We start from the raw sequence: 27,787 nt of genomic DNA on the forward strand, positions 1-27,787 counted from the left end.
AACTATTCACTAATTAGGATCTAATTACCCAGGCAAGTGTAAACAATCAAGACAGATGGTGTAAATCTTCAAAATTAATGCTAATGACCTTGAATTCTCATAGGTTGAAGTGTATAGTTTGCATTTCTCTAATTATTCAGCCTAGTTTTGCAGTGACACCATGTTGTTTTTAGACATGTACTGTATGATTCTGTGCTTTTCTGGGTCTCATTGCTTGGTTTGGGTGTTTATGAGTTGTTTTTCTACTTGTTTACTAATTGGATTAGCAATGCAGATGATCTTACCTTTGTGCAGAATGTACTGCTGGAAAGATCAAATGCCTAAATGTTGCTTTCTCTATCTCAAGGTTCCCCACTATAGACAATCCCCAACCTGGTACAACTCTGGTATATATACTGTATACTGGGCAGTGTTGGGAACGTTACTTTAAAAAAGTAATTAGTTATAGTTACTCACTACTTGTTCCAAAAAGTAACTGAGTTAGTAACTGAATTACTCTATAATAAAAGTAACTCGTTACCAGGGAAAGTAACTTTTTGCGTTACTGTAAGCTACATGTCAGAAAATTTTTACTTTTTTTTTTTTTTTTTTTTTTTTTGCAGTTTTCACAAGTCAGTTGAAATGAGTAGAACAGACAGGTACATAACTTTCAATATTTATTGCACGTCAACAGACAGCAAGAGTTTTATCCTGCACTTCCAAGTATTATCTTTGTAAGAAAAGTGTTTTTGGCCACTAGCTTTGTAGATGCGTGTCTCACATTATATGTACACATTACATGCACGTTCTTGCCTTTGACCACAATTAATTTGAAGTAGTGCTTATATCTTCACCTTGAAAATGCCAACTTTTCATCGGATTGCTCCTGACTCGCCATCTCTGCTGCGAATCTCTGTGTAGCTGTTCATGTGTGTGTGTGTGTGTGTGTGTGTTTGGCGCCACTGGCGCAGCCGCGTGTGCCGGCATGTGTGTAAAAACACTGGCTCTGATTGGCTATCATGAAACACATGACTCTGCCTTAGCCAATCACAACCGCTTATCTCGTCATTAACCCACCTTAATGGTCCGTTCGGATTGCATAGTTTATTAAATCAATGCATAGTAACGCACCGCATTTAACGTTAACGGCGTTGTAACGACGGGAAAAGTAATTAGTTAGATTACCGCGTTACTGAAAAAATAACGTCGTTACCTAACGCCGTTCTTTTAAACGCCGTTATTCCAAACACTGATACTGGGACAGTAAAGATAAAATCACATTTTATTATTAGGTCTTTCGACACATACACGTTTAACCAAATAAAAAGGACAGCACTTTTAGAGTTGATGACATAATTTTGGATCCTTTATTCCTTTAATAACTGACCTTGGACAGGGACAATTAAAACTATTTATGTCCTCTGAAACAGCTTTGCCACAACTGTGGCCTCACAGATGAAGAAAAAAATTTAATCTTATTGTAGTGTAATTTTCACAATAGCAAACCTACTAGTCAGTACTTTCCATCGAACCCTCGGTTTCAGTTGTAAACCATTCACTTACAGAGAAGAGGAACAGGTGTAGAGACAGACAGACAGACAGACAGACAGACACAAACGGCGTAAAGGCTCATTGTTAATGCCATCTCTGGGAATGCTCCTCAGGTGCTCGTAACTAACAAATGAGGCCAGCTGCCCTTCACTCCTGTCTCTCTGAATTAATATCTTCATTTGTTGGCTCATTGACGACATTAATTGTTTTCCGGCCACTTTATCGGTGGACTGCAAATCAACCAAGAGGAAGTAAGTGGTTCGGTGTCACTCTCAGGTCATAGTCTCCCTCTCTCTCCTTCTCAGTTCTCTCATCGTTTCTTTCCTCTGTGCATTCATCCTTCTCAACAATTGATCATGCTGCCCTCTCCCTCTCACCTCTTTTTTTTCTCACCCTTCTACCAAAGCTGAAAACTAACACTGCAAGTTTCTCCAGACATCCTATATATAGACTGTTCGCCACCTCGGACACTATTAACAGTTTCCCAGGAAGCTTGAGCAAGTTTCAGTATGAAAACACTCCACCTCATTTTGCATACTAATTTGAAATCAAAATGAAATTAAAAGTAAGTCATACATTCTGTTTTTGTAGATATACATAAATAAAAAATAAACAAATCATCATATTTCATCTTATTATGTCTAAGCATTTTGAACCTCCTAAACTTCAGTTTAGATTTAATGTTTGCAAGACATAAGTCTGGAAACAAAGTACACTCTGTTTGTGTTCTGCAAGCTCTGGAACATCATTACTCTTTTTTAAGGACAAAATAAGCAACTCTTTTTAGAAACTCTCTTGTTAACAGTCTGCTAACCTCTAAACAGCACTTACCAGTGCACAATTAAAATTGAAGCGATGTTGAGGGAAGTTGGGATTTTTGTTGTTATTTTACAGTAACTCCAGTGATTAGCAGTAAAGCATGAAACTAGCATATACTGAGAAAATGCACACATTGGATGTCTTTTTATTTTATTTTATTATTTGTTATAAAAGAATCTGCCAAATGAATAAATGATAAAGGTGAAGCTGGTTGACCACGGCATCCAAAACAACATATGCTGGCGTTTTTGCACATGGCCTGTATGTTTTTAGTCATTCATGTCACATCCCTTAAAGAGAGATTATGAATTTTCCTTTCATAGTTTGGGTTTAGACATTTATTGAACATCTGTTCAAATTTGAGTAAGTTCATATGGGGTTTTGCTGTTAAACTGAGCACAGAAATGTTGGCAAAAGAGACTGGGAAATGAAAAAGTAGCGTGTGACCAAAGTAGTGTGTATATGTGAATACATCAGTGTTAGTACAACTTTGAACAGGACCTCGTATGTGATGCAAAATCCAAAGACGTGTACCAACCTCTTCACACCTTTCAAAGATCTCCAAGTCATTTTTCGTCTACTCGCTTGCCTGGTAGAAACCATTTTGTCCTTTGTCACAAAGAAAAACGCAAGAGCTGGCAGAATAATGCACCTGGAAAATCCATTAGGACTTCATCTGCACCAGAAAGGCACAGCGAACAGAAAGCAATGGATCATTCATAAGGAAAGTCCAGCTGCTTGTCTGGCTTTTAAATTTCCAGCAAATGTCCATGTACGAGTTTATTGTGAGACCATATGAGTTTTTATCTGTGCGTCACACCTCATGCATGTTCAGAAAGTATTGAGGCTTTTGTTTGTTTGGTTTTTACTTCTGTTAGTAACTTTGAATCAGGTGGAGTAACCGCTTTGGAAGGAACATTCACAGTACTACTGTAGCAACTGGAAACCATATTTTGTTTCTAATTTTTTTCTATCTATCATGATTTAAGATTCCATCCATCTGTCCATCCATCTATATATATCATTCTATCTATCATTTCATCCACCATCCATCCATCCATCTGTCATGCTTTAAGGTTCCATCCATCTATAGGTGTCATTCTATCTATCATTCCATCTATAATTTCATCCATCCATCCATCCATCAGCATTTAAGGTTCCATCCATCCTTCTATTCATCCACCAATCAATCAATCAATCAATCAATCAATCAATCAATCAATCAATCAATCAATCAATCAATCAATCAACCAATCAATCAATCTTTCTATCTATCTTTCTATCTATCTATATCATCATAATTTAAGGTTTGTTCCTTCTATCCATCCATCCATTGTCATTTAAGGTTCCTTCCATCTATTTGAATCATTATAAAGTGTCCATGAGCTTATGAAAGTAATAACAGCAGGGTTTTAGCCTTATTTATTTATTTTTGTTTTTGCTTATGCTTTTTGAATCTTACTTATGCAATGTATACAGTTACCTCTCATCAAAATGACCTTTTAACCTTTCGGATAAAACACCTCCGGCAGACGGATGATGCTCTGCTGTTGTTATGCATGTCTCGCAGTGTCATGCAGTTCTACACCTTGAGGTAATTACTGTCTGAATTCATGGTGGCAATGTGTGAGTGCATATTGTGTATGTCTTTAAAGGTACAGGGCAAGGTGAGGGATAGACATGACCTTCAGCTGTGACAGTTGTTTGAGAATATTTGTGCATGTGTGTAGTTGTTGGACTAAAGCTGTCCACAAACTCAAAATGACACAGCACCAGTCTGATTTTTATTGGTTCTTCCCTCTAATCTGCCACCAAGGTCGGGGATCTTAAAACTGGTGCTTAATTCCACTTGCGTAATCTTAATAGCTGACACAGCCGTGAACCTGCTGCATTCCTCATGCATTTGTTATTCATTATGGATCATCACACTCAAGTCCTTGACTTTACTCATTGGCCTCGCGTTTCATAATCGGTGTTGTAGAAGAGCCTGGCAGGGTTGGTGAGTGGTGGAATGGACCACGTTACGTCATTCTGAGACCGAGCTGATCGATTGCAGTACATGATGCAAGCAGAAGTGTTTTTTTGCAACGTCATTAGATGCTTATTTGTCTGGGGCATTTATCATTCAGACTAGAGAAGGCTCATCAGGCATGCAGCAGAACGTTCCTCTGTAATTTCCCGCCAGACACTGTGATCACAACAGGCTCTTTGGAGACTCACTGTGGTGGCGCGTTTCTCTTTTAGGTCAGTGGTCATGTTGTAGAAAATAGAAAATATACTATGTGGATTTATCTGGTTGGTGTGATGACTAAGGCCTTCACACAGATGCATAATGGTGTTAGTGTATGTATATGTTGTTGTTGTTTTTTAGGATTTGGTCTATGTATATAAGGGTTATTATTATTAAATTAAACTATTAAAATATTTCTGTTAATAAAATATAGCTGAAAGATAATAAAATAAATATTAGAGTATTTCTTTTTTGTATTTGCAACTAATTGAAATAAGTTGAGGTTGAGGCACTAAAATTAACTGGAAATAAATACAACTAACAACGAACAAAAACTAAGAGTATAATGTAAATAAATAAATAATCCTAAATAGTTTATGCTATGCTATGCTATGCTGTATTATTTTGTGCAGTGCAATGCAATGCTTTTGTGGTACACAATTTATGGTTGTTGTTCCGCTGTACTGTAAAATGTACACAAAAGAAGCATTTCCCTTAAGCAGCTGTTTTTGTCATTTTCATTAACTCCTCTTTGGGTTTTCAAAGACATGAATAACTCTAAAGAGACCAATGGACTGGGACTTAGTATCGCACAGGCAAACCTTTAAGCGGTCACAGTTTACTTTGCTTTTATGAGTTGTATGGGGTGAATTTATAAATAATAATAATAATAATAAATGATCATATTATATTAATATACCAGTGTGAAAAAAAAAAAAAAAACTGGCCTTTACCTTCTGTGGCTAAATGGCTTTATTTTTACAGATTGCATGAGACAGGCAGTTGTGCTTAGACACATTCTTCTAAACAAAAATATTTTTTTGACATTTGCTGCAGTGCCTCATCTTCCCAGCTTTTAACAGGTTTTTTCTGATCATTGTTCACAAATGATTTTCCATGATTCACCCTTAAATCTGTTTTTAAGGTCGTACGGATGGCGCTAATTGGTGATTTACCTTCCCATTAAATATGGATGTGAGCTGCACATGTTTGATGATGTTTCTCCATAACTATGTGCTATATGAAGTACATCAGAATGTGTGATATCCTCCATCAGAATAGAGTGTGTGTTTCTCATTTATTAACACCAGGGCTATTCTCAGGACCTGCTCATTATCAAGTGGGACTACACTCATGTTATAGGGCAGCGCATGGTTAAAAAGGGTTATAACATTTATTATTATTATAATTATTATTTTATTATTATTATTTGTATATTAAGTATAAAAGCTATTGAGTAAATATAAAAACTGAAGAGAAATATTAATTTATTATTATTATTATTATTATTATTATTATTTATTTTATTTTTTTATTATTAGTTTGAACTAAAAACTAAATCAATATCTGGACAGGTTTCGTGTTATTTTCTTTTTTCTTTTATCCTACTATTTGTATATTATTAACTACTAATAACAATTATAATTATTATTATATCCATAATCCGGATTAGTTAACTAAAACTGAAACTAAAATTAAAACCAATAAAACTTAAAAACTTTTTTTTTTTTTCTAAAATGATACAAAATTATCCAAATGTGAATAAAAACAATAATAGTATCTCAATCATAGTAAAGTAACACAGTTCAGTCACATCAGCATCATCAGCATCATTTTTATTATTATTATTATTATTTATTTATTTATTTGCATGCTGAGTTATAGATAGAAATAAATTCATATTCTAAAACCTTTTCCCAATTTCCTCAATAGTGCTCAAGATTAATTTCGTTGCATAGCATTTTTAGACATTTCATGTCTAAATTCTATGCGCACTGTCCTACAAAGGGCAGCAAACAAGCAATAGTACAAACATATGACAACAGTCTTTCCTCTCACACTCTTTTCATCACTGTTGTTCATTTGCAAAGTTCTCTGTGGGAAATGAAGATGTCTAATCCTACTGACAAGCCTAGAAAGTTCTCCGCCGCACATGGCATTTTGAGTGGGAGGAGATCACACATTTATGGAAGTGTGTAATAGAATGATGGGGTCATTGGAGCTGTCAATCACTCGCACATTGATGGACTGACTGGTTGAGAGAGCTGTCACTCAGCATGCCGTCCGTTAATGACATCGTCACTCAGGTGGACAGAGTAACTTAAAGGGGTGGGGCAGAGGAGAAGATGGACAGGCCACTTAAAAGAGGTCTCAGAAAAAATGGCTGCTTTGGTAGAGCAGCTGGGCCTGGAGACAGACAGAGAGAGACAGTGTATGTTGATTATGTCCAGAAGAGAAGATGAACCTGCATACACGTCCATACACTTTCATTACCTTAGATTGTCTTTTTGCTGTCCTTCTTAGATGTTTTTTATATTATTTCTGTCAGTCATCTAGATTTAGGGATGCCAGTCCCTTCCCTTTACACTCTAAATAAATACGTGAAACCACCCAGTGTTGACCTGTTGTTGATGAATGCCACTGATTTAGATATGTGCTGTTGTTAGGTCTTGTTTCTATCATCTTCGACTTTGAGAAAAGGTTAAGTCCTTTTTTGTCTGGTAAGAATCTGGAAACTGTCATGCATGCAATTGTAACGTCTCGACTAGTCTATTGTAACTCTTTGTACATTGGTGCATCACAGACTTGACACACACTTATAGTTCAAAATGGTGCAGCCTGGCTCCCCAGATGGAAAAGTAAAAGTGATCACATTACACAGGTTCTGATATTGCTTCAGTGGTTACCAGTCAAATACAGAATTGATTTCAATTCTTGATTTATTTTTAATCTTTGCCGAACCAGGCACCACAGTACCTATCTGAACTACTGCATCTGCTTTCTCAGTCTAGATCACTTAGATCTACGGACTATGATGTACTATATGTTCCTAGAACCAGACTTAAAAACAGGGGTGATAGCACATTTGCGTTCATTGGTCCTAAGTTATGGAATAGCCTAATCAGATCCGCCCAAACCTTCTCAACTTTTAAATCTGCCCTGAAAACTTACTTTGTTTTTCTTTTTCTTTTTTGACTGAGGAGGCCATTTGAGTAAAGTGAAGTCATTATCATGTATAAGAAATCATTCTGAGATGATTTAAGCTTTGTGACATGGTGCATTATCCTGCTGGAAGTCGCCATCACAAGATGAGCACACTGTTGTCATAAAGGGATGGACATGGTCAGCATCGATACTCAGGTAGGCTGTGGTGTTTAAACTATGCTCAATTGGTACCAAGGGGCCCAACGTGTGCCAAGAAACTCTTCCCACACCATTACACCTCCACCACCAGCCTGAACCATTAAGACATGGCAGGATGGGTCCATGCCTTCATGTTCTTTACACCAATTTCTGACCATCTGAATGTCACAGCAGAAACCAAGACTCATCAGACCAGGCAACATTTTTCCAATCTTCTATTGTCCAATTTTAGTGAGCCTGTCTGAATTGTATCCTCTGTTTCCTGTTCTAAGTTGACAGGAGCCGCACACAGTGTGGTCTTCTGCTGTTGAAGCCCATCTGCTTCAGGGTTCGACATGTTGTCTGTTCAGAGATGGAATTCTGCATACCTTGGTTGTCACGAGTGGTGATTTGAGTTGCTGTTGCCTTTCTATCATCTCTAACCAGTCTGCCCATTCTCCTCTGACAACAACAAGGCATTTTCTTCTACACAGCTGTTGCTCACTGGATATTTTCTCTTTTTCGGACAATTCTTCTGTAAACCCTAGAGATGGTTCTGCGTGAAAATCCCTGTAGATCAGCAGTTTTTGAAATACTCAGACCAGCCCGCCTGGCATAAACAGCCATTCCATGTTCAAAGTCACTTTAATGCCCTTTCTTCCCAATTCTGATGCTCGTTTGAACTTCAGCAAGTCTTCTTCACCACATTTAGACGTCTATATGTATATGTATGTATGTATGTGTATACACTTTATTAGGTACACATATGTATAAATGTATGTGATGCAGCCTGTTGGATGCTACTAATAGAATATTTCATTTCAATTTAGAGAATTGATTCTACATTTGTAATTATAAATAATTTAATGTTAAAAATTACAAAATAATAATAATAGAAAGTAATGTTAACAATTAAAATAATTGTTATTTAAAATGTTTTATTTTATGTCATCGTATTTTAGAGATCAGATTTGAAATCTGTACCTGTTACTCATTATCTGATGGATTCTGCCGGAAGGAACCATTAACTCCGCAAGTGTATTGGCAGCTGCTGGGCAATTGGGCAAGGAGCTGGCATATGAAGCAGAGTTGAGGGCCAAACATGATTCTGATCTCTGACTGATCTCTATTCAGTAGTAGAGGCAGCTACCTGAGGCTATAGTCAGACTAGACAGAGGTCTGCATGTAGAGGCCATGTTGGCATGGATTGCACAGTATGTTTGGTTTGGATTCACACTGGTAGTGGGAAACTCCTCTTGGTCTCATCAGTGTGCTGTAATGTTGTCAATAATGGTTCTGATATAAGCCAAAATCAATCGAAGGCAATCGTTTCTCTTAGCCCTCGTGTTTTCTTTTCTGTACACAAACCACACACAGTTTAATAGGAAATGGTTTCTTCATTAGAAGCTCATTAAAGGTGAAGTCTATTAGTCTGGCCTGACTGTTCAAGGTCTTTATGTATCATCTTCCATAAAGACCCATCGGAACAGAACCCTCCAGTCATCACAAACCCAACATTGCATAAAAGCTGTTTGCTTATAGCACTAAACAATATATTTTAACGATTAAATTAAAAGTCACTGAAGAAAAGCCCTTTCTGAAGTGCTGTATGATGTATGTTAAGAAAGCTTGTTTCCACCATGGAATAAGAATATAAAAAGGTAGATGCATGCATGTAAACTCAAAACTTTACCTTGGATTTTTTTTTGCAGATGCTATTCTGATCCTCAAGTGTAACCTCTTTTAAGTCAAAAGTCAATCCAGTGACCCAAGGATGAAAAATTATTCGTCCATAGTAGAAATGAAATGGCGTGGGTTAAAAAAGGTGGTTGTCCTGGCATGGTGTGAAGTAGACTTTTGACCTATGGCAGTGACAATGTGAAAAACAGCCATAACCTTCAACTGTGAGGGTAGTTTCTGAGTGCATTGACTTAATGAGCTCTAAAGACACACTAGTTCAGGGCTCACAGATTACGGCTTTGCTAAAGTCTATGCACCTAGTGCTGTTTGGTTTTAGCAGTAGAGAAAGTGCTCAATTACTCCCACATTGCCCTTAAGGACATGTAAAGAATCATAAACATATAACTTCATAACTGTAATGAAAGAAAGGAATAGAAATTGACCATTGTTTGTCCTGTCCAAATAGGTAGAATAGTAGAATTAGTAGATATAAAATTGTAGAATAATATTAAGTCCATTAGAAGTACTGTCATCTTTATAGTTCTGATCATGCTCATCAGGGAAAGTTGTAGCCTAGTGGTTAGAGAGTTTGACTCCTAACCCTGCCCGGATCTCGGGCCAGCAATATCATGACTTAGGTGCCCTTGAGCAAGACACCGAACCCCCAACTGTTCCCGGGCGCCGCAGCATAAATGGCTGCCCACTGCTCTGTGTGTGTGTTCACAGTGTGTTTGCACTTTGGATGGGTTAAATGCAGTGCATGAATTCTGATTATGGGTCACCATACTTGGCTGAATGTCAAGTCACGTCACATTACATGTTCATCTGCTCTTAAATGAAAATAGGAGAACGCCAAGAGTGCTTGGATAATAGTGTCCCGCATTCATCTCCACTGTGTTGGCAAAGTTCCCATGATCCTCCTTTCACCCTGCCAGGGCGGAAGCAATTAGGACAATTATACCTGAGTGATTGTTTCTGTTCTTTGTCTAATAGTAGCAAATTGAGAAGTTCCTCAGATTAAAGAACTTACTGAGATATGAACACACACACACAATCTAAATGGGGACTAAATTTGTGTGACATTTCCAGTCAAGCTGTAATTTTAACAAATTATGCAATACTGTATAAGTGTGAAAATATCATTTGTATTTATTTTGGATATATACATTGAAATTAGCCAAAGGAGTTGGCTGTTTTATTCCTGCAATGTTTAAACTGTCACAGATTCTTCAAACACATTTTTTGGACTCTTGTTTGCATAAAGTTAAACTTCCGAGACCCCACAATCCTCAGCATGAGCCTGTTGCTCAGCTGCCATAGACAATGAATTAGAAACGGCCACAGACCTCTGCTCATTCCACACCAGTGGACACGTACTGTTAAACTGCAGAGGTGGAGAGTGGTCGGGTCAGGCCCCCTGGGGCCCCAGAGTGCTGAAAAATTAAGTCAGTGTCCTTCACTTTTAATAATACATGGTCTGTTTACCAGCTTTTGTGTCTGTGATGTTTGTGATAATATCCATGGAGATCTTTTAGCTAAACAGGCAATAGTTCAGATTGTTGACTCAGATAGTTTGCCTTTGCATATCCATATTCAAAGCTAAATTAAAACAGCATCTCACCCGCTGAGCTGAAGTAATGCGGTGTAATTGCACCTGTCATGAAACAGTTGTCTGTAATCTGACAATCCATCTTAAATCTGTCTTCGGACTATTCTGGGTGTGTTTGTGTTGTAAGCCCATAGAAAATGCATTCTTCATTACTGTAATATGTTTCTGCAGGCTTTATAGAGACATATCTCTTGCTCCATATGCGATGAAACCGTTTCCGTCCCTGCCGACACTCTCTTGAAGATGCCACCGCCATACCGTCTGCTGTATTATGGGATTAGATTTGCTTTCCATAATCATAATGCCATAATTTGCTTAGTGCAGCCAGTCCACTGGAGAGATTTTATTCCAGCTAGCTACTGTGGGGAAATTAAAGCAGTTCGCCCACACACACTGATGCACACAGACAGACAGAGTCACTGTGTTATCAGCCTTTGTGAAGTCAATGTTTTTCTAGAGAGGGAGCAAGAGTGTGTGGGTCTGGAAAAGTTCAATCAAGCCATCTGGACTGTGATTCATTTTCAAGACATTACCTAGTTTGATCCTAGACTTTCTCATGACAATCTATTACAAGGTTCAGTTGTTTTGACTGAATCCTTACAGGCATTCTCCTAAGACCTGGATGAAGTACAGATGTTACAGAGTTAGAAAGAGTGTGTGAGTCTGTGTGTCTGTTAATGCTTCACAATTTCATGTACAGTGCAGGTGTTCTTGTAATGTTCAACTCAAACATGACACAAACATGCTGTACATATTTGATCAAAAACAGTAAAACACTGTAATTTTGTGAAATATTGTTAGAATAAAAATATCAGTTTTCTATTTGAATATTTGTAAATGTGAGATTTCCAAGACACTGGAGCCTGGAATCAAAATAAAGAATTATCAGTATGAATTCCAATAACAATTACTGGTTGTTTCTGTTTAATTTTTCCTACAGAATTTTGGCAGAAACATCAGAGATACTTAAATAATGGAGAGCTCAATTAAATTGTCTGTCCATTGAAAGAGCAACCCACTGAGCAATAAAACTTAACTCTAATTGTGCAGACGTGAATGCTGGCCTTGTACTGAATGTCTGTCTGGGAAGAGGTTAGAGACTGTCATGGTGCCACATGCGTACTGGCTAAATAAAGACAAACAGTAGTTCAGCAATGACTCTGCCCCGATGACATGGTGGTTGAAGATGTGTGGGGAACTGGGTCGGAGATGAAGTCTGTAAAAATATACAGTATGTACAGTATTTGTTTCCATGTCCAACTGACTTCATCCACCTGTCATTCCCTGTTTCTTTCTGTGTGTGTGTGTGTGTGTGTGTGTGTGTGTGTGAATTTTATCGTCAGGCTCCACAGACTATATGAAATATATATATATATATATATATATACATATATACATACATGTATGTGAATAGAAGACAGACAGCAGGGACGACACTGAGGGAAACGCCTGAAGTGCAGAAGTCTGTCTTCCTTCTCTGAATTCGTCTGCAGTAGAGTGCTGTAGAAATCATGAGGCTGTTTTTTTTTTTTTTTTTTTTTTTTTTTTTTTTTTTTTTTTATGTAGGCCATGTTGGGATTAAAATTATATTCCAGTGAGATGCTGGGAGCAAGATATTTACATATGAATGTATTTCATTTGTTTTTGTTTAGAATAGAGTTATAGCTTTTGGAGCAGGCCCAAGTTTGTTTGATGGAGGTATGGTTTTACAGGTCATGTGATTTTGGCAGAGACATAGACAAAGTGTTGCATATGTTTTTAGCATTAACTTCTTTGACATCAATGTTAAAGTAAACTGTTTCCATAGCTCTGTGATTAAGGGTCGATGTAATGCAGATATTTACAGCTGCTTATAAAAGTTAGTACGATTTTTTCTTTTCATGTTTTTGACAGAAGTCTCTTATGCCTACAATGTCTGCACATATTTGATTTAAAAAAAATAAAACAACAAAACCTACTTACCCAAAATGTTTGAATGTTATTGTAAATAATACATTTAACAGCAAATGAGAAGCACACAAAATTGCTTTATCATTATTATTATTTTATTAATTTCTGTATTTTTACATTTTAAATTCTGTTTTATCTTTTACAATTTAACCAATGCATTTTAATAATTTAATATTTATTTTAAAAAATAAAACAGAAGTTGTTTATTATCAGTTGACAAGGCTTGTTGATAGATTTCTAAAAAGACAAAATATAGAGTTAATATATCTGCAAAGCATACATGGTTATCAGCTGTTGATATTTATCTCAAAATGGAGAAACTAGTACAAATACTCCAATAACACAGTAAAACTGGAGCAGTTACCTTGTTACAGTAATAAACGGCTGCTATTTGTACTCATGGTTCAGATCCAAAAATACCATGTGCAAGGAAACCAATGAACTTGGGTTTAGGCAAGGAGACATCCTTAGATTCTAAGTTTCATGATTTTGCGTTTTCATTGTTTTATGATGTACCTGCTTTATTGCATGCACATTTGCACGTTTGTATTTTTGTGCGTGTATGTGTGTTTGTAAGCACGTCACACCTCGGTTCTCTTTAATGAGTCTGACGCATAATCGCTCATTATGAGAGAAAGCGAGTTAGACTTTTAATAGAAACCACATTGCTCGGGTTTAATTATGGATGTTAACCCCTGGGCAGAGCATATGCGCATATGTGTGTGTGAGATACTTGTTAATAAGTTAAGAAGTGTAATTCTCCACATAATGCTTGTGGAGATATTGGTGCCTTTTGTGACACCAGCCACCAGGCCTCTTATGACCTGTCACCAAATCAACTACCGCGGCCCCCTGAGAAACCCCGTCTGACCCCTTTCGTTCTGTACACTCACGATAACAAGCACAGGAGAAGCAAAGGCACCGTAATTGCAGTGTATCTCCTGAGAGCGTCTCGAACCCCTCTGAAAGGATTTTTCAAAACAATTTCTAGAATTTACAGCTTTTGACTGTTTACATCTAACGCCAGCGCCCATTAAGGCAGTTTTTCTCTCAAGACTTGCAGTGGTAATCTGACTGCTTTTTTTTCAAAGGCCTCTTTCCACCCACTGTCTCTTTCGTATCTGTCAGTGAAGATATGGGTCCCATAAGCCCCTTTACAATTTACACAATTTGGTCCCAAAGTACTTGTTACTGGTTTGCTCATGTAAGGTTACAGAAGGGCATTATCCCATCTTTTCTGCCATTTACTGCATCAGTAATAGAGACTGTGATATCTCTGCTCCGTTCGGCCCCTTGGAGGCCCATCAGAGTGTTTGTTAGCTCCATTGATGGATCATTAAGGCTTTTAGTCGGCCAGATCATTTGTTCTCTAATGAGAGGGAGAAACGCAAGCCCTGATACTCATCGGTGATCAATGTCTTCTGCCTGTTTTAACTGTATTGCTCGTTCTCAGTCTCTCTCTCTTTCTGGCTGTCTGCATCTTTATCTCTCTATCAGAGATAAAAGTGGGGTTCGAAACGCTTGGGAACAATTAGCCTCGCCCGTCTAATCAAATCTCTCATGCGCGAATCCTTCCAACTCATTTTCATAAGACTTTGTGAATATCCCAAACCATGCATCACATTAATGCCCCTCCTCCTCCTCGTCTAGCCTGTGTCTTCCTCTGGCTTCTGCATCTTTAACGCTTTTTTAGGCTATTTAAGACTTTGCAGTAGTCGAATCCTAATTTGCATGCTATCCATCCTAAATAGCATGCACGATTAGGATCAATGTGTCCTGAGTCGTAGTACATGTGAAATAATAGGCCTGTCTCAAAATGCATAGATGCTGGAATGTTTCCAATGGATTTTCGAAAGTATGCACACTATTTTGTCTAATCGGTATACACTTTTTGGGATAATATGGCTATCATGGCCCATTTAGTATTGCAGGAAGACAAGAAGAAGTGTATGACTATTCTCGAAACATTTTTTTTGTAAATGTATGAACGTTAAAGTTAAAAGGGCACCTTTTTATGCTCATAACAAAGATTTATGCATGAAGAAATGTGCGGTATTTTTTTATGTAATATGTTTAGTTGGGGTGGGCATCAATTCGCATCGCCTGATCAGATTTCAGTTATTTTTCGGTGTATTTTAGGTACAATGTCCATTGTTAGTAAGAAATGAATACTCGGCTATTGCTGTACATGAGAAGGGATATTATATATATTTTAAATTATTCCATCAATTCCTCTTCTAACGAAGAGTTGTTCATTAACCATTGGTTGCTTTGTATGTTTTTGATTCAATAAAAATATAATCTAATATTTAAGAACTTTACATCTGTATACATCCATTCATACATATCTACTCAACAGTGAAGACCGTAATGGAAATATGCAAAATCTGTATTAATTTCTCTATTGCTTTTGTTCTCAATCGAGGAGCTAAAACTTGGATTAGTGAAACTAGAGCGATACCACAAACCGTCTGCCTAATAGATCATTCTGACAGTTTAATTTTAATGTTTGATTATCATTCAATCTTATAATTGTATTATCCAACCGTCCAATTAATTTGCTCTATATTTACACCCAGAATCGAAATTGTAGTCACTGGCTCTGCGTGTTGGAGTAGTATCTGTTGGAGTAGCTCTCCTGATATTCATCCTACAGGAATGGGATATCAGCTCCATCTGCTCCCAGCATCTTTCCATTGGAAGAACAGATTCTTAGATGTGAATGAGTGCCGTGCACTTTAACTGACCGGACATGACTATATGCTGTGTGTTACAAAATGACCTTACACATAGAGACATGACTAGAATTAATAACGGTTTTTTTTTGTTGTTGTTTTTTTTGTTTTTTACTTCACACAAGACAACAGGGCATGTTTAAAATCCAATATGCAAATGAGGGTGTGATACAGCAAGAGCCTATGAACATTAGCTGGTCATGTTTACCTGGTGCAGAACAAATAAACAGTTCCCTCTTCCTTACATTCTCCCTCTTTCTTTGTGTCTTTCTGCAGATGATGTTCCTCCATACTTTAAAACAGAGCCGGTACCGAGTCAGTTGCACTTGGAAAGGAACCGGTTGGTTCTAACTTGTATGGCCGAGGGGAGCTGGCCATTGGAGTTTAAATGGATCCACAACGACACAGAGATCACGCGCTTCTCGCTGGAGTACAGGTCAGTGTGTGTTTTCATGTGTGTAAAAATGATTCAGTTCATTATGGTTGAACTGAATCATCAAAGGCCAGTAGCAAATACATTAATTGATAAAATTAACATATTTAATTATTACAGGTGTGAGTCATATTTAGAATTTGCATTTCACAGTTTTAATTCATTTTGATAAATACTAAATAATTTTTATGCAAGTAGGATGAATGAATGAATTAATTAACTAATTAATCTGACTTCTGGTATGAACAGAAAAAGTTTTATTTTATTTTATTTTATTCACAAAATCTAGTGCCTCTTCTTGTTATGCCTGAGTGGTACACCAGGTCATAAATCAGACACATCTAGAGGTCACTATTATTGATCAGGACTAAGACTTGCTACTTTAATACAAAATAAACCCGGCTGAAACTCAGTTTTTGGATGGTACAGACTTGTGTTTGAATGGGATGTCTCCTGTGTCACAGGGTTCCCCCCATGACATGTGAAGGCTTGTGAAAGTGGCAAGGTCAGCAAAAGCCGAATGGTAATTTGGCAACGGATGCTTATCTGTGCAAATAGAAAGAGTGATGAATTGTCATTTCAAAGTATCCCAGCTCTCACAATGACCTTTCCTTTCCCAGTCCCCTGACACATGAGTGTGTGTGTGTGTGTGTGCTTCTCACGTACGCAAAGGAGACTTTCCCAAATGAGCTCAATCAATTGTTGTCTGGCAGTAGTGTTGTTCTCTAATGCCAGCTCAGCTGACTCTGCTACTGTGGCGCTAATGACAACAGCCTGCCTGGGCATCTGATCAGCTGAATTTAAATGGGACTATGTCATTTTTCAATGTTCAAATTATTTCACCTACTCCATCTTAAAATAAAAGGCAATTAAGCCTTTCATAGATTGAGTTTAGTTTAGGATTTTATTTTTATTTTTTTAAAGCAGTCTGACCTGCCTGAAACAACCACTGTGTGTTTGGCGGTCAGTGAAAGTAGATTTGCTTTCGTCTAATTTAAAATTTAAAAAGTAAATTAGTTTACCTAAATATATACGCCATATACACAGCCTTTTTTTATTAATGTCTTGCAGATATGTTTTAAGGCCATCCTCAGTTTTTTCGTTCTTTTATCATTTGGTTCTTTTCACCAGTTTGCACTCTGTGGTTTCTATTTCTTGTGCTGAAATCTCAGTAAACAAGTTCCTATCACGGCTGACTCTCAGACCATATTTTCACATTAACGGGGACAATTTCACACTGGATCTGCACAACTTAACGAGAGTTCAGTGCAGTAATTTGCCTTGTCTGGAGGATGGCAGCGACAAGTTCCCACTGAGTGTTCTCATAAAAATTCAGTTAAAGATCCTATAAAATACTGCTATATGCATGCATTCTCATTGGCACTGTTTAGATTTTCATTCCATTTACACATCTACCTGTAGAGATACATGCCAACACAATATTTACACACTTTTAGAAGGAATTTTGGGAAAATAGTGTCTGCTAAATGTACTCACCCTCAGGCTATCCAAGATATAGCTATGTTTGTTTCTTCATCAGACTAGATTTGGAGAAATGTACCTTACAATGTACCTTATACTCAACTTCCAAAAGTGCATTCATCTTTGCCATGTCACATCCATTTAGTTGACTGTTGCTATGTGCTGTGTTAACAAAAACATAAATGGCATTAATAAAAACCCTAACACTGACAACCTACGCAATATCGCATTCATAATTGAATGTGATTCATCTAATGAACGCGATATAGCCTTGCTTGAAAAGTGATCTACGGCTCTGTGTATAAAATGCATCTGAATAATTTCCATCTAAAAGTACGTGATGGAGATTTACCGGTACTATTACAGAACCAGCTTTACTGACGAAATGCGCATGACAATCATATTTAATTTATCTTGCAGCCTGTAGATGTCGATGAGGAAAACTAGAATACCAATAATTAAAGCACTGCCATTACTATCTAGTGCGTGGAATGGTGCGTTGTGATTGGATGAGCATTTTGTTACTGTTTGTAAAAAAATGGAGAAAACATGACCAGATAACCCTGCGATTAATGTATATCGCATACCGACCAGATACAATACTCATTTTTAAAAATGGTGTTTATTGCGTTTTGGAACCAAACTCTTCATTTGTATTTCTATGAACTGTTCTTTTAAAGTATAGGTCTCTCTTTGCTTCTTATATAAGCAAATATCATTTTCTAATTCCAACATCCGTGCCATTAGTATCACCACAACAGCATGTACCACTGTTGTTTGGTAATTTAAAGGCTGTGCAATTCATCAACTATATGCTCTGATTATTCTATAGGCAGCAGATGTTATCAGTGCTTCCCGTAACAGCACCCGCAGGCTGAGCCAATGTTGCGTTTCACTCCCAACAAATTGAATCACCTGCAGCGTAGGTCTGTACAATAAGACCTGCTTGCTTCCTTTCATTCTTCTTGCCTGAATCCATGTGATGTCAAAGACGGCACTGGAGCAGATGAAGCGTTCTGTTGTTTTCTGTATTCATGTAAACATTAGCGTGGTCTGTTGTGATGCCTTCTGGATATGTGTGACCCGATACCAACACACTTACTGAGAAGAGATTTAAGTCCAGACAAAGCTAATGGATTCTCTTCTGCACCTGAAATATGAGACTTCCAACCAGTGCTATGTGTGTGCGCATGCTGTTATATCTGTGTATGCATGAGTGCATCCATAATCTAGTTTTCAGAAACCTCCCAATGGAATTGTTGCAGTCTGACCTTACAGACATTGTTGAATATGTTCATAAGCATGCAGCTCGTGCCAGGGTTGTGTACCATTCAGAACTCTGTTGAGAATGGGTTTTAAAATTCAACAGCTCAATTTGGATAGAATTTGAATTGAGGTAGCAAACAGGATACAAAATTATAATAAAGTGCCTGCCACCACTTTCTAAATGTAAAACTGTATTGAAAAACAATATATTCAATGTTTATTGCTAAATATGCATATAATATATTTAACATTGTGTGGTACTGGGCAACACTAGTAAAATTACGTTAACTTCTCGTGACGATATGCTGTGCTCACATGCTCTGATAATAAGAACTTTGTAGGAGTAAATATTATTTGGAATATATTTGTTGCATGGAACTGAATAAAAATAATATATTCATATTTTATATTAATATATCTTCTGTTCAATTTTATTATTTTACTTTCGTTAAAAGAATGGCATTTTAATTGGCTTGTTTTTTTTTCATTCATTATCATTAAAATTACTGAATTAAATTGAAAAGTCTTACAATATTATTCAATATAATTTAAGAAAATATTAATAAATATTAAAAAGCATTTTTGTCAGTGTCAGTGTATCCAAAATTTCGGTTTCAGTCCAGAATTAGTTTTTTTTTATTATTATGTAAATATCTCAAGGCCACGGTATCATTCTGTTGTTTTTGCTCATTTCTGATATTGACAATTATGTGTGTGTGTGTGTGTGTGTAAAGATTATATAATAAATAGTAAATAATTATTATGAATTATTTTCCTATTGTGTCTTATAAACTGAAACCTGACATATAAAAAATAAAATCCCAAAATAATGAGTAATATTCAATGTTTAAAATAATTTATAAAATAGATAAATGTAAAAATCTTTGTAAGTGTATAATAATATGATTAAAAATATATATATTACTTATAATATGTTTTATAAAATGAAACTTAAATTATTAGATATAATGAAATATTTTAATTTAATTTGCATTAGCTATACAGACCATTGTAGGAAATCAGAGGTGTATGACTAAATAATGCAGCCTTCATTGTAAATGATTATTGAAATTGAACCATGGTGAGACAAACCAGTACTCAAATTATAAACAATTTGAGCTTTAGTTAAAGCTGTATATATTCAAGCCTTTTCAGTATTTCCCTACATATCGATGTGCAGTTCTTGGACCTCACCAGGGGTCTTACAGCATAATTGATTCCCTGATGTAAATGTCTTTAATTAAAAAAAAAAGTCCACATAGTGTTGTATAAGCATGTTTGTGAGCATAAATAACATTCTCAGCTCAACTCAAACTTTATTTATAAAGCATTTTCAACACCATGACTGGAATCAAAATACTGTACAGAGAAAATATAAATATATAAAAAATATATAAAAAAATATATAATATATATATGTGTGTGTGTGTGTGTGTGTGTGAGAGAGCCAGTAGACAGGCTATTGAACCACAGTGTCAATGCACAAGTTCTTTTCATAAAAACTTTTTCTTTTTCTATCTTTGAGGAGTTGCTAAATAGCTTCTGTGAATAGGTTAAAGTCACAGTGAGGCAGACCACCACTTCATCCAACAGCCACGGGTTGCCAAGGCAACATCAGCACAGACGGGTGTCTGTTTGTCAGCCGGCTCAGTCAGGGGCGTTTGAACTTCATCTGCTACTTTTTTCCTCCCGTGTTTTCTTGCTCTATCTCGCTCCTTTCTCTTCTCCGTTAACGGAAGTCTAATTAAAGGGACCTGACATTGCGCTCCATTGGCTGGAACATCAATCAATCAATGTCTGAAGCCTCAGCCTCTACTGACTTTCTTAACCTGCTGCACAAGCTCACAGCTCTTTAAAGGTTAATTATATTCATTAGAGAAAGAAGGAACGGGGGAAAGGAAGATAGAGAGGACGTCACCCTGAATATATGCCACTTGTGATGAGATTTTTCTCGTCAAAAGAAACTCTGCAAGGTTAAACGCTGAGTCACAGCACCACCTGTTAGAATATGGGTACGTCCACTTATAGCTGATAGTGCCCTGGGAAGTGAACAGTGTTCTGCCCTTTAAAGTGAGATTCTAGTTCTGTAGTTTGCCGAGAAAAAGTGTGTATATACACAGACACATACATTATTATGAATGAATATAATAAACAAATGTATATATTAATAAGAAAAAAAAAATATGCTACACTGCTTTACTGTTCCTAAAAAATATATATATATATATATATATATATATATATATATATATATATATATATATATATATATATATATATACAATATAAATTAAGCCTTTTTTATTAATTAAAAAGAGAAGAACAAATATTCATTACATTAATTTTTTATTTTTACTTTATGCCCTGTAAAACATACCAAATTAATTATAATTAAGAAACATGCAAATCATGAAAAAGTGTCAGTAAATGCATTTATAATGTTACAAAAACTAATTATATTTCAAATAAATAAAAAGAAGATACCGGGTAATAAATCATTCTTGAGCACCAAACAACAATGATTTCTGAAGGATCGTATGACGTATGACTGCGATAATGGCTGCTGACAATTCATCTATGCCATCACAGAAATAAATTACTTTTAAAAAATATGTCAAAACACAAAATGGCTATTTTAAATTGAAACAATATTTACAAATATAACTGTTTTTACTATATTTTTGATTAAATTAATGCAGCCTTAGTGAGCATAAGTGAGACATCTTTCAGAAACATTAAAGAAATCTTACCGACGCCAAAACCTTTGAATGTTAATGTGTGTATATAATCAGAACACAGTCTTCTCTCGTTATCTAGAGATCAGATGCAGTTGAGCTGCAGCTTGCAGGGGTGACGGCAGCCAAATATTTCGGGGCATGTGTCTTCGTCTTGCTATCAAACTAAAAAGTATACCTCCCACCAGCCCCCCAAACTTCCTAATTAGTCCATTAGCGCTAATATACTTCACACAAGAAGTAATTTACCATGCCTGGCAGGATCTGTAACCCGCTAACCTCATATCTTTATAAAGCTAATATCTTTTGATACTTCATTATAGTCTGTTAATAACAGCTCGCCTCAACTCTTGACTTCTAACAAGACGCCCGTCATTTAAGCCCTATATCAGTCTGTTTCACCACTGCAGGCATCTTCCTCCGCACCCACACAGCTGGTCTCGGGTTAAACTACAGGTCTGGAGTCAGTGTGGGAGCAGATAATAGCCATTAGCTGCTCTTCTAGAAATCTCAGACTTTTATATGGCACTTGTTTTTGGTCAAATATGTGATGCTCATTTTTCTGTCTGGATCTATGGATTTATTCAAAAGTACCTTTATTTAAAAGTGCCTTTAATTCAGACATTTGCCTTTTGAATTAAGCATTTTTGGTATTTGGTATGTTTTAAAGGACATCAGGTAAAAATCTAAGGATAGTAAGGAAGAAAAACTCATGAAAAAACTGATAAGGCTGAAATTGATATTATACTTTTAATATAATTTCATAAAGCATGATCAGTGAAGCAGTTGTGTTAATATTCGTAATATTGAAAAAGATATAATAAAACCCCCAGTTTTTGGGAGTCAAAATATTTATTGAAATATTTATTTTATATATATATATATATATATATATATATATATATATATATATATATATATATATATATATATATATATATATATAATTTTTTTTTTTTTTTTTTTTTTTATAATAACATAAAATATATTTATAATTATAAAATATATTATACATCAATTATCATTTCAAAGCAGTTTCAATTATTTTTTTGTATTCACTGGCTCTTCTTTTCTTTTCGTCTGTGGCCAAGCTACAAGTGAAGCTTCTGTTTAATCCATTCCTAATTTTTACCAAAAAACAGTTTGAATTTTTAAAGACATCAAGTCAGTACTTCCCATTCCATTTTTATTCCATATTTCTGCCATATTTACTGTAGCTTTGCAGTTTCTTCCATTTATTGTTATATTTGGTCTGTCTCCCCGCTTAAAAGGTCTCCGGTGTACATTTGTTGTGCTGCATAAATCAGAGAGTAGCATGGAGAAAAAATACTGTACAATGGAAATTAATTTGTTTATTTAACTCTTATGGTACAAAATGCCCCTACTGTATATTGCAAGTAAAAAGCTATTACAGACAGCAGTAGTTTGAGTGACAGATAATATTGATGCCTCGACTGAATAGCTAAAACACTCACTGTACTCTTGTTGTCTTCCTGTGTGCATGTGTTTCTTTCTCCATTTCTCTCTCATCCTGGTCTTTTTTGTTGACTTTTTCTTGTTTCTTATTCTTCGCATTATGTTCTCTCTTTGCTCTCGTAATTTTTCTCTCTTTCACTCTCAGTCTCATTCTCTGTGTCTGGACAGGTCTCTTTACTGTCTTTACTCCATTGTTTGTATTGATTGCCGTCTGAGGTCAATGGCCTTTTAAAGCATCTAGATCGAAACGCAGAGTGTCTTCCTCATCTCCCTCTCCCCCTCGCATTCTTTCCCTCCATACCGCTCATTTCTGTGCAGTTTCATTCTTTTATCTTCCTCCATCATTGATCCATGAGGCTGGAGAGCATTCTGGCCCGGTAATGTGTGGCCCATGGGCCTTCAGGTCATTTTAATTTGAGTTCAGGTCAGTCGGGCTGAGAGAAAATGTGGTTTGACTGAATTAAGATGGTCTGGAAGATGATGATCCGATTTCATCCACTTCACAATAAGAGGTCAATTAAAGTTTTAGCTGGTGTATACGAAAGAGAAAAGCTGCACACTAGCATTCACATTCATTTCAACAGCAGCGTGAGATTTGAAATGTGTTATTTTGAACTATTTAAGCCAATCACATAACCACATAGAAATATACAATTTCATAACTACTCTTCAAAAGTTTGGTGTTTTGTTTTCATATTTTTCTAAAGAACTTTTAAAATTAGTAAATAGTACAGTAAAATTTATAACAATTATTTAAAATTTAATTTATTCCTGTGATGACAAAGCTGAAACTTCAATAGCTACTGTAAAACTCCAGACTAAAACCATTAGACATTTTTAAGATTATTTGATGAAAGTTCATGTTTTTTTTTTTTTTTTTTTTTACATATGTAAAGAATGTTCACTTTTGATCAATTTTACCTGTGCTTGTTGAATAACAGTATTAATTTCTTTAAAAAAAAGTTTACTGTAATTCAAGATTTGAATGGTAGTGTTTTCTTCTTTTTCTTCTTTTTTTCTGCATCCTTTGTAAAGGCAGAAATCCATTGCTGTGAGTGTTATCTGTTATTAAGTGTTATATTCAAATTCATGTTTTTGTGATTCAGTCTTTCATAAATGAACAACAAGCATGTAATTAATAGTTCTGTGGTCTTCAGTAGGTTTTCTGCCATATCGGCAATAAATCAAGTAATGAGGGTCCTGGAAGAGGAATGTTAAACTACTGGGACTTGGTTATTTACTCACTCATAGGCCTCACTAAAATCTGCAACCGCTTTTTTTACTTCCACAGCCATTGTGTATGTCAGAGCGCCACCTACTGAGTGGAAGATGATAATACAATCACCTGCGCTAAGTCAGAGGAATTCAAGGTCATCACAATGAGATTGGAATATAGAAAAAATATATACTTTATAGCTGTTTATATATTCTCCCAGGTGTGCGCTATAAAAGATAAAGAACATATGTTGAAATGAAAAGTGTGTGCGAGAGCCTGACGGTTTTGACAGATTACAGAGATGTTCGCTTTGAGAAGGACAGCAGTGAAGGAATACATCATGCTTGATGCATACTCATTATTGTGCTTTTAGAAAATAAACCCACTATGTTTTATCTCTCACAGGTATTTGATACCATCTCTGGACAGATCGCATGCTGGCTTCTATCGGTGTATTGTGAGGAACAGAGTCGGGGCGTTGTTACAGAGAAGAACCGAAGTACAAGTGGCATGTGAGTAACCATAGTAACTCTCAACCACTTTGGATTTCGATGTTTGTTGGTCTTTGCATGTGTGATTGTTACCAGATGGTCGAATTGTGCCCTAGTGCATGTGTGTGTGTGTGTTTCACAGGAACGGCAGTTGTTGGTGAGGTGGCGTACCTCCATTTTATTAAAAGCTCCTCTGCAATGCCACAGCTGGTCCTCTCTAACTTCCTCGTTAGATTGATGAGGTTGTGGCGACCAGTCGCTCCACTCTCTCAGAATTTAATTCATTCCTCCGTTTTATAATCTGTTTAGCATGGGGAACAGCTGCTGCGTTTGAACAAAGTGGCAAGTCTCTGTTTCAAGCCATATACAAGTTCCACTGCCCACTGACCTCTCCTCGGCTGTTTCCGGTCATTATCGAAATTAGACTTTGTTCTGCCGGAGTATGTGATTGAAGCAACAGCAACTTCCAGTCTGTAATTACTCCACTCCTCGCTCACTTCCTGCTCAAAGATCCGGGTTCGATCCATATACCAGTTTGTGCCTGGTTTGCTGTTAAATTCTTTATATTTTCATACATCTCTCAGCACACACAATATATAATAATTATCATAATTTGTTTTTTTATTTTATTTATTCAATATTATTATTATTTAATACTTTTATTTAACACGGATGCATTAAATTGGCCAAAAGTAGCAGGAAATACGTTACAAAATATAACTATTTTCCATCGCTTCTTGTCATGGTCTTTCATAAATGGAATATGGAAGTACTTCACTTCTGGTCAAGATGGAAATACTAAGGCCTTATTTTCTTTTCTCGTTTCTCTTTCAAGCACCTGTGCAATAATTGACATCCAATTACCTTTCGTTTCTTTTGAAGGATAAAGTGAGGGAAATCAAATACAAGAGTCAATACACAGGAAACGACATTGTGAAATCAAAGGCAGGACGTTGCCTTGCTGAAAATTGTATTATTATTTTTTAAGTGGTTTTCCGTAATTAGAATTTTTGATGAATAATGCTCTTGACATTAAAGACGCTGCCTTTGATTTTGAAATCTCTTCCACACCGTGCAATGAAAGTTTTGTCATTTATTCGCCTTCATGTCATTCCGACCACATACTGTATTAGTTTCATTATTCCTCTGACATTCTAACTTAGACCACCTTTTTGTTATATACATAAGTAATTATAATACAGGGTTGGAATGACATCAGGGTGAGTGAATGATGACAAAATGCTCATTTTTTGGTGTGCTACCCTTTTAAAACGTACAAGTTGCGAGTAAAGGTTGCTCTGCAAACAAAATAGCCGTGTCCGTGTTCCTGCAACAAGGATATTCTGATAGGGGATGGGGTGTAAATAAGAAGGACTGCTGATTTAACGCATGTTGAACGTCCATTCGGATGAGTCAGTTCTGGTCACTGTCATGACCTATAGCTAGCTGGCACGTATCATCCCAAGTCCGACGGCAGCTGCGCCAATGTCTGGCGCTGTGTCAGAGCACGTCTGTCAAACGCTGCCCAACTCAAGCAGATGGAAGACACTGAAAAGTCTCTGGCAACTCGACAAACGTTAATACCACAACTGTTTCTTTATCCACTGATGTAGGCACTCGTACCAGAAATTAAAGTCAGTTTGTATTTGTATTTGCGTTATGAGTCAGTATTTAGACAGACGTTTAATTTTAAATGCTAACATATGCACTGTATAATAGTTTTAACACTTGTGTTTTGTCATTTGCTCACTCTAACCATTCTTATTTTGGTTTGTCTATAGACATGGGAAGCTTTGAGGAAGGGGAACGAACCCAAGCCGTATCCCAAGGAGAAGGAGCCGTAATACTGGCGCCTCATATTCGCTGTTTCCCTCAACCACAGGTGACCTGGTTCAGAGACGGCCGCAAAATCCCTCCCAGCAGTCGAATGTAAGTTTGTGTATCTGTTACATTTCTTTTTTTCCAATCCGCCTTTATTGTGTCTTTATCTGTTTCATTCCGCAAGCAGTCTGATTGAACATGATTGATTTTGAGGGATCCTTGTAACTATACATCAAGTTCGGAGATACGCACACAGTTTTATCGCCTCCAGGTGTTTCTGATTGTGTGTGCGAGCTTGTGGAGGTGTTTGTTGCCATATAAACATTTATTGACTTTCTAGCATGAGTGCTCTCAAAAACCCCAACGAGTTATGAGAAGTCCTGCAGTCTATCTATCTATCTATCTATCTATCTATCTATCTATCTATCTATCTATCTATCTATCTATGTATCTATCTATCTATCTATCTATCTATCTATCTATCTATCTATCTATCTATCTATCTATCATCACAATTTCTTTGTGTCAGCTGGCATTGCAAAGTCTTTAAATGAAGTGTCCAAATATTTCAGTTTATTCAATTTTTTCTGTCTTCCTCATACTCTCTTACACTGCCTTCCCAGGGTTCTCCTTTTTGCACTCTTCTGCATCTCGCTTGCACATGAACATCTGTTTACCAAGGTTACCTCGTGCAAATGAGTGGAGCAGATAACATTTATTCCAGGAAAATCATTTAATTGAATTTTAATCAGGCCACTGGCACCTGTGTCGCAGTTTCAAAGACTGTGAAAAATGCGAAATAAGCGTAACATTGACCGAGACGCCCATGGAGGACTGCTAGCCTGTCTGAGAACGTCCTGGTGCTTCTGAATCCGTCTGCTCTAGATTGGTGAATTCTTATCTCTCGCTCTTTATTTTTGTCAGGTTGTACTCATTTCGGCGGCCCTCGTTTCGCTGAAAACTAGCCGTGCGGCCCAAGGGTCAAGAAATGGAGAGTTTTCAGAAGCAAAAAGCTTTCTCTCTCACCTCTCATCTGCTCTCTGTCTCTTTTCCCTCTAATCATGCAATCACACAGCCCAGAAGAGAGCAGGATAATCAATGCCTGGGAGAGAACCACAACCCTACCTCCCTTCAGCCAATTCTAGCACACAGGAGCAACTGCAGTGGATATTAAAATCACATTTTCCAGCA

The 27,787-nt window shown here is 36.6% G+C and overlaps 1 protein-coding gene across 1 annotated transcript in view; it reads left to right on the plus strand.

Moving 5' to 3' along the window:
• LOC113056477 (protein sidekick-2-like) overlaps positions 1–27,787 on the plus strand; it is a 200,034-nt gene that overhangs the window by 150,872 nt on the left and 21,375 nt on the right. Inside the window, exons 2-4 of the mRNA XM_026223276.1 lie at positions 15,953–16,112; positions 24,690–24,796; positions 26,557–26,704. Coding sequence (XP_026079061.1) covers positions 15,953–16,112; positions 24,690–24,796; positions 26,557–26,704 — 415 coding nt within the window. The remainder of the gene's footprint in view (positions 1–15,952; positions 16,113–24,689; positions 24,797–26,556; positions 26,705–27,787) is intronic.

Source organism: Carassius auratus, chromosome 37, assembly GCF_003368295.1.
Source record: "Carassius auratus strain Wakin chromosome 37, ASM336829v1, whole genome shotgun sequence".
Taxonomy (NCBI): Eukaryota; Metazoa; Chordata; class Actinopteri; order Cypriniformes; family Cyprinidae; genus Carassius; species Carassius auratus.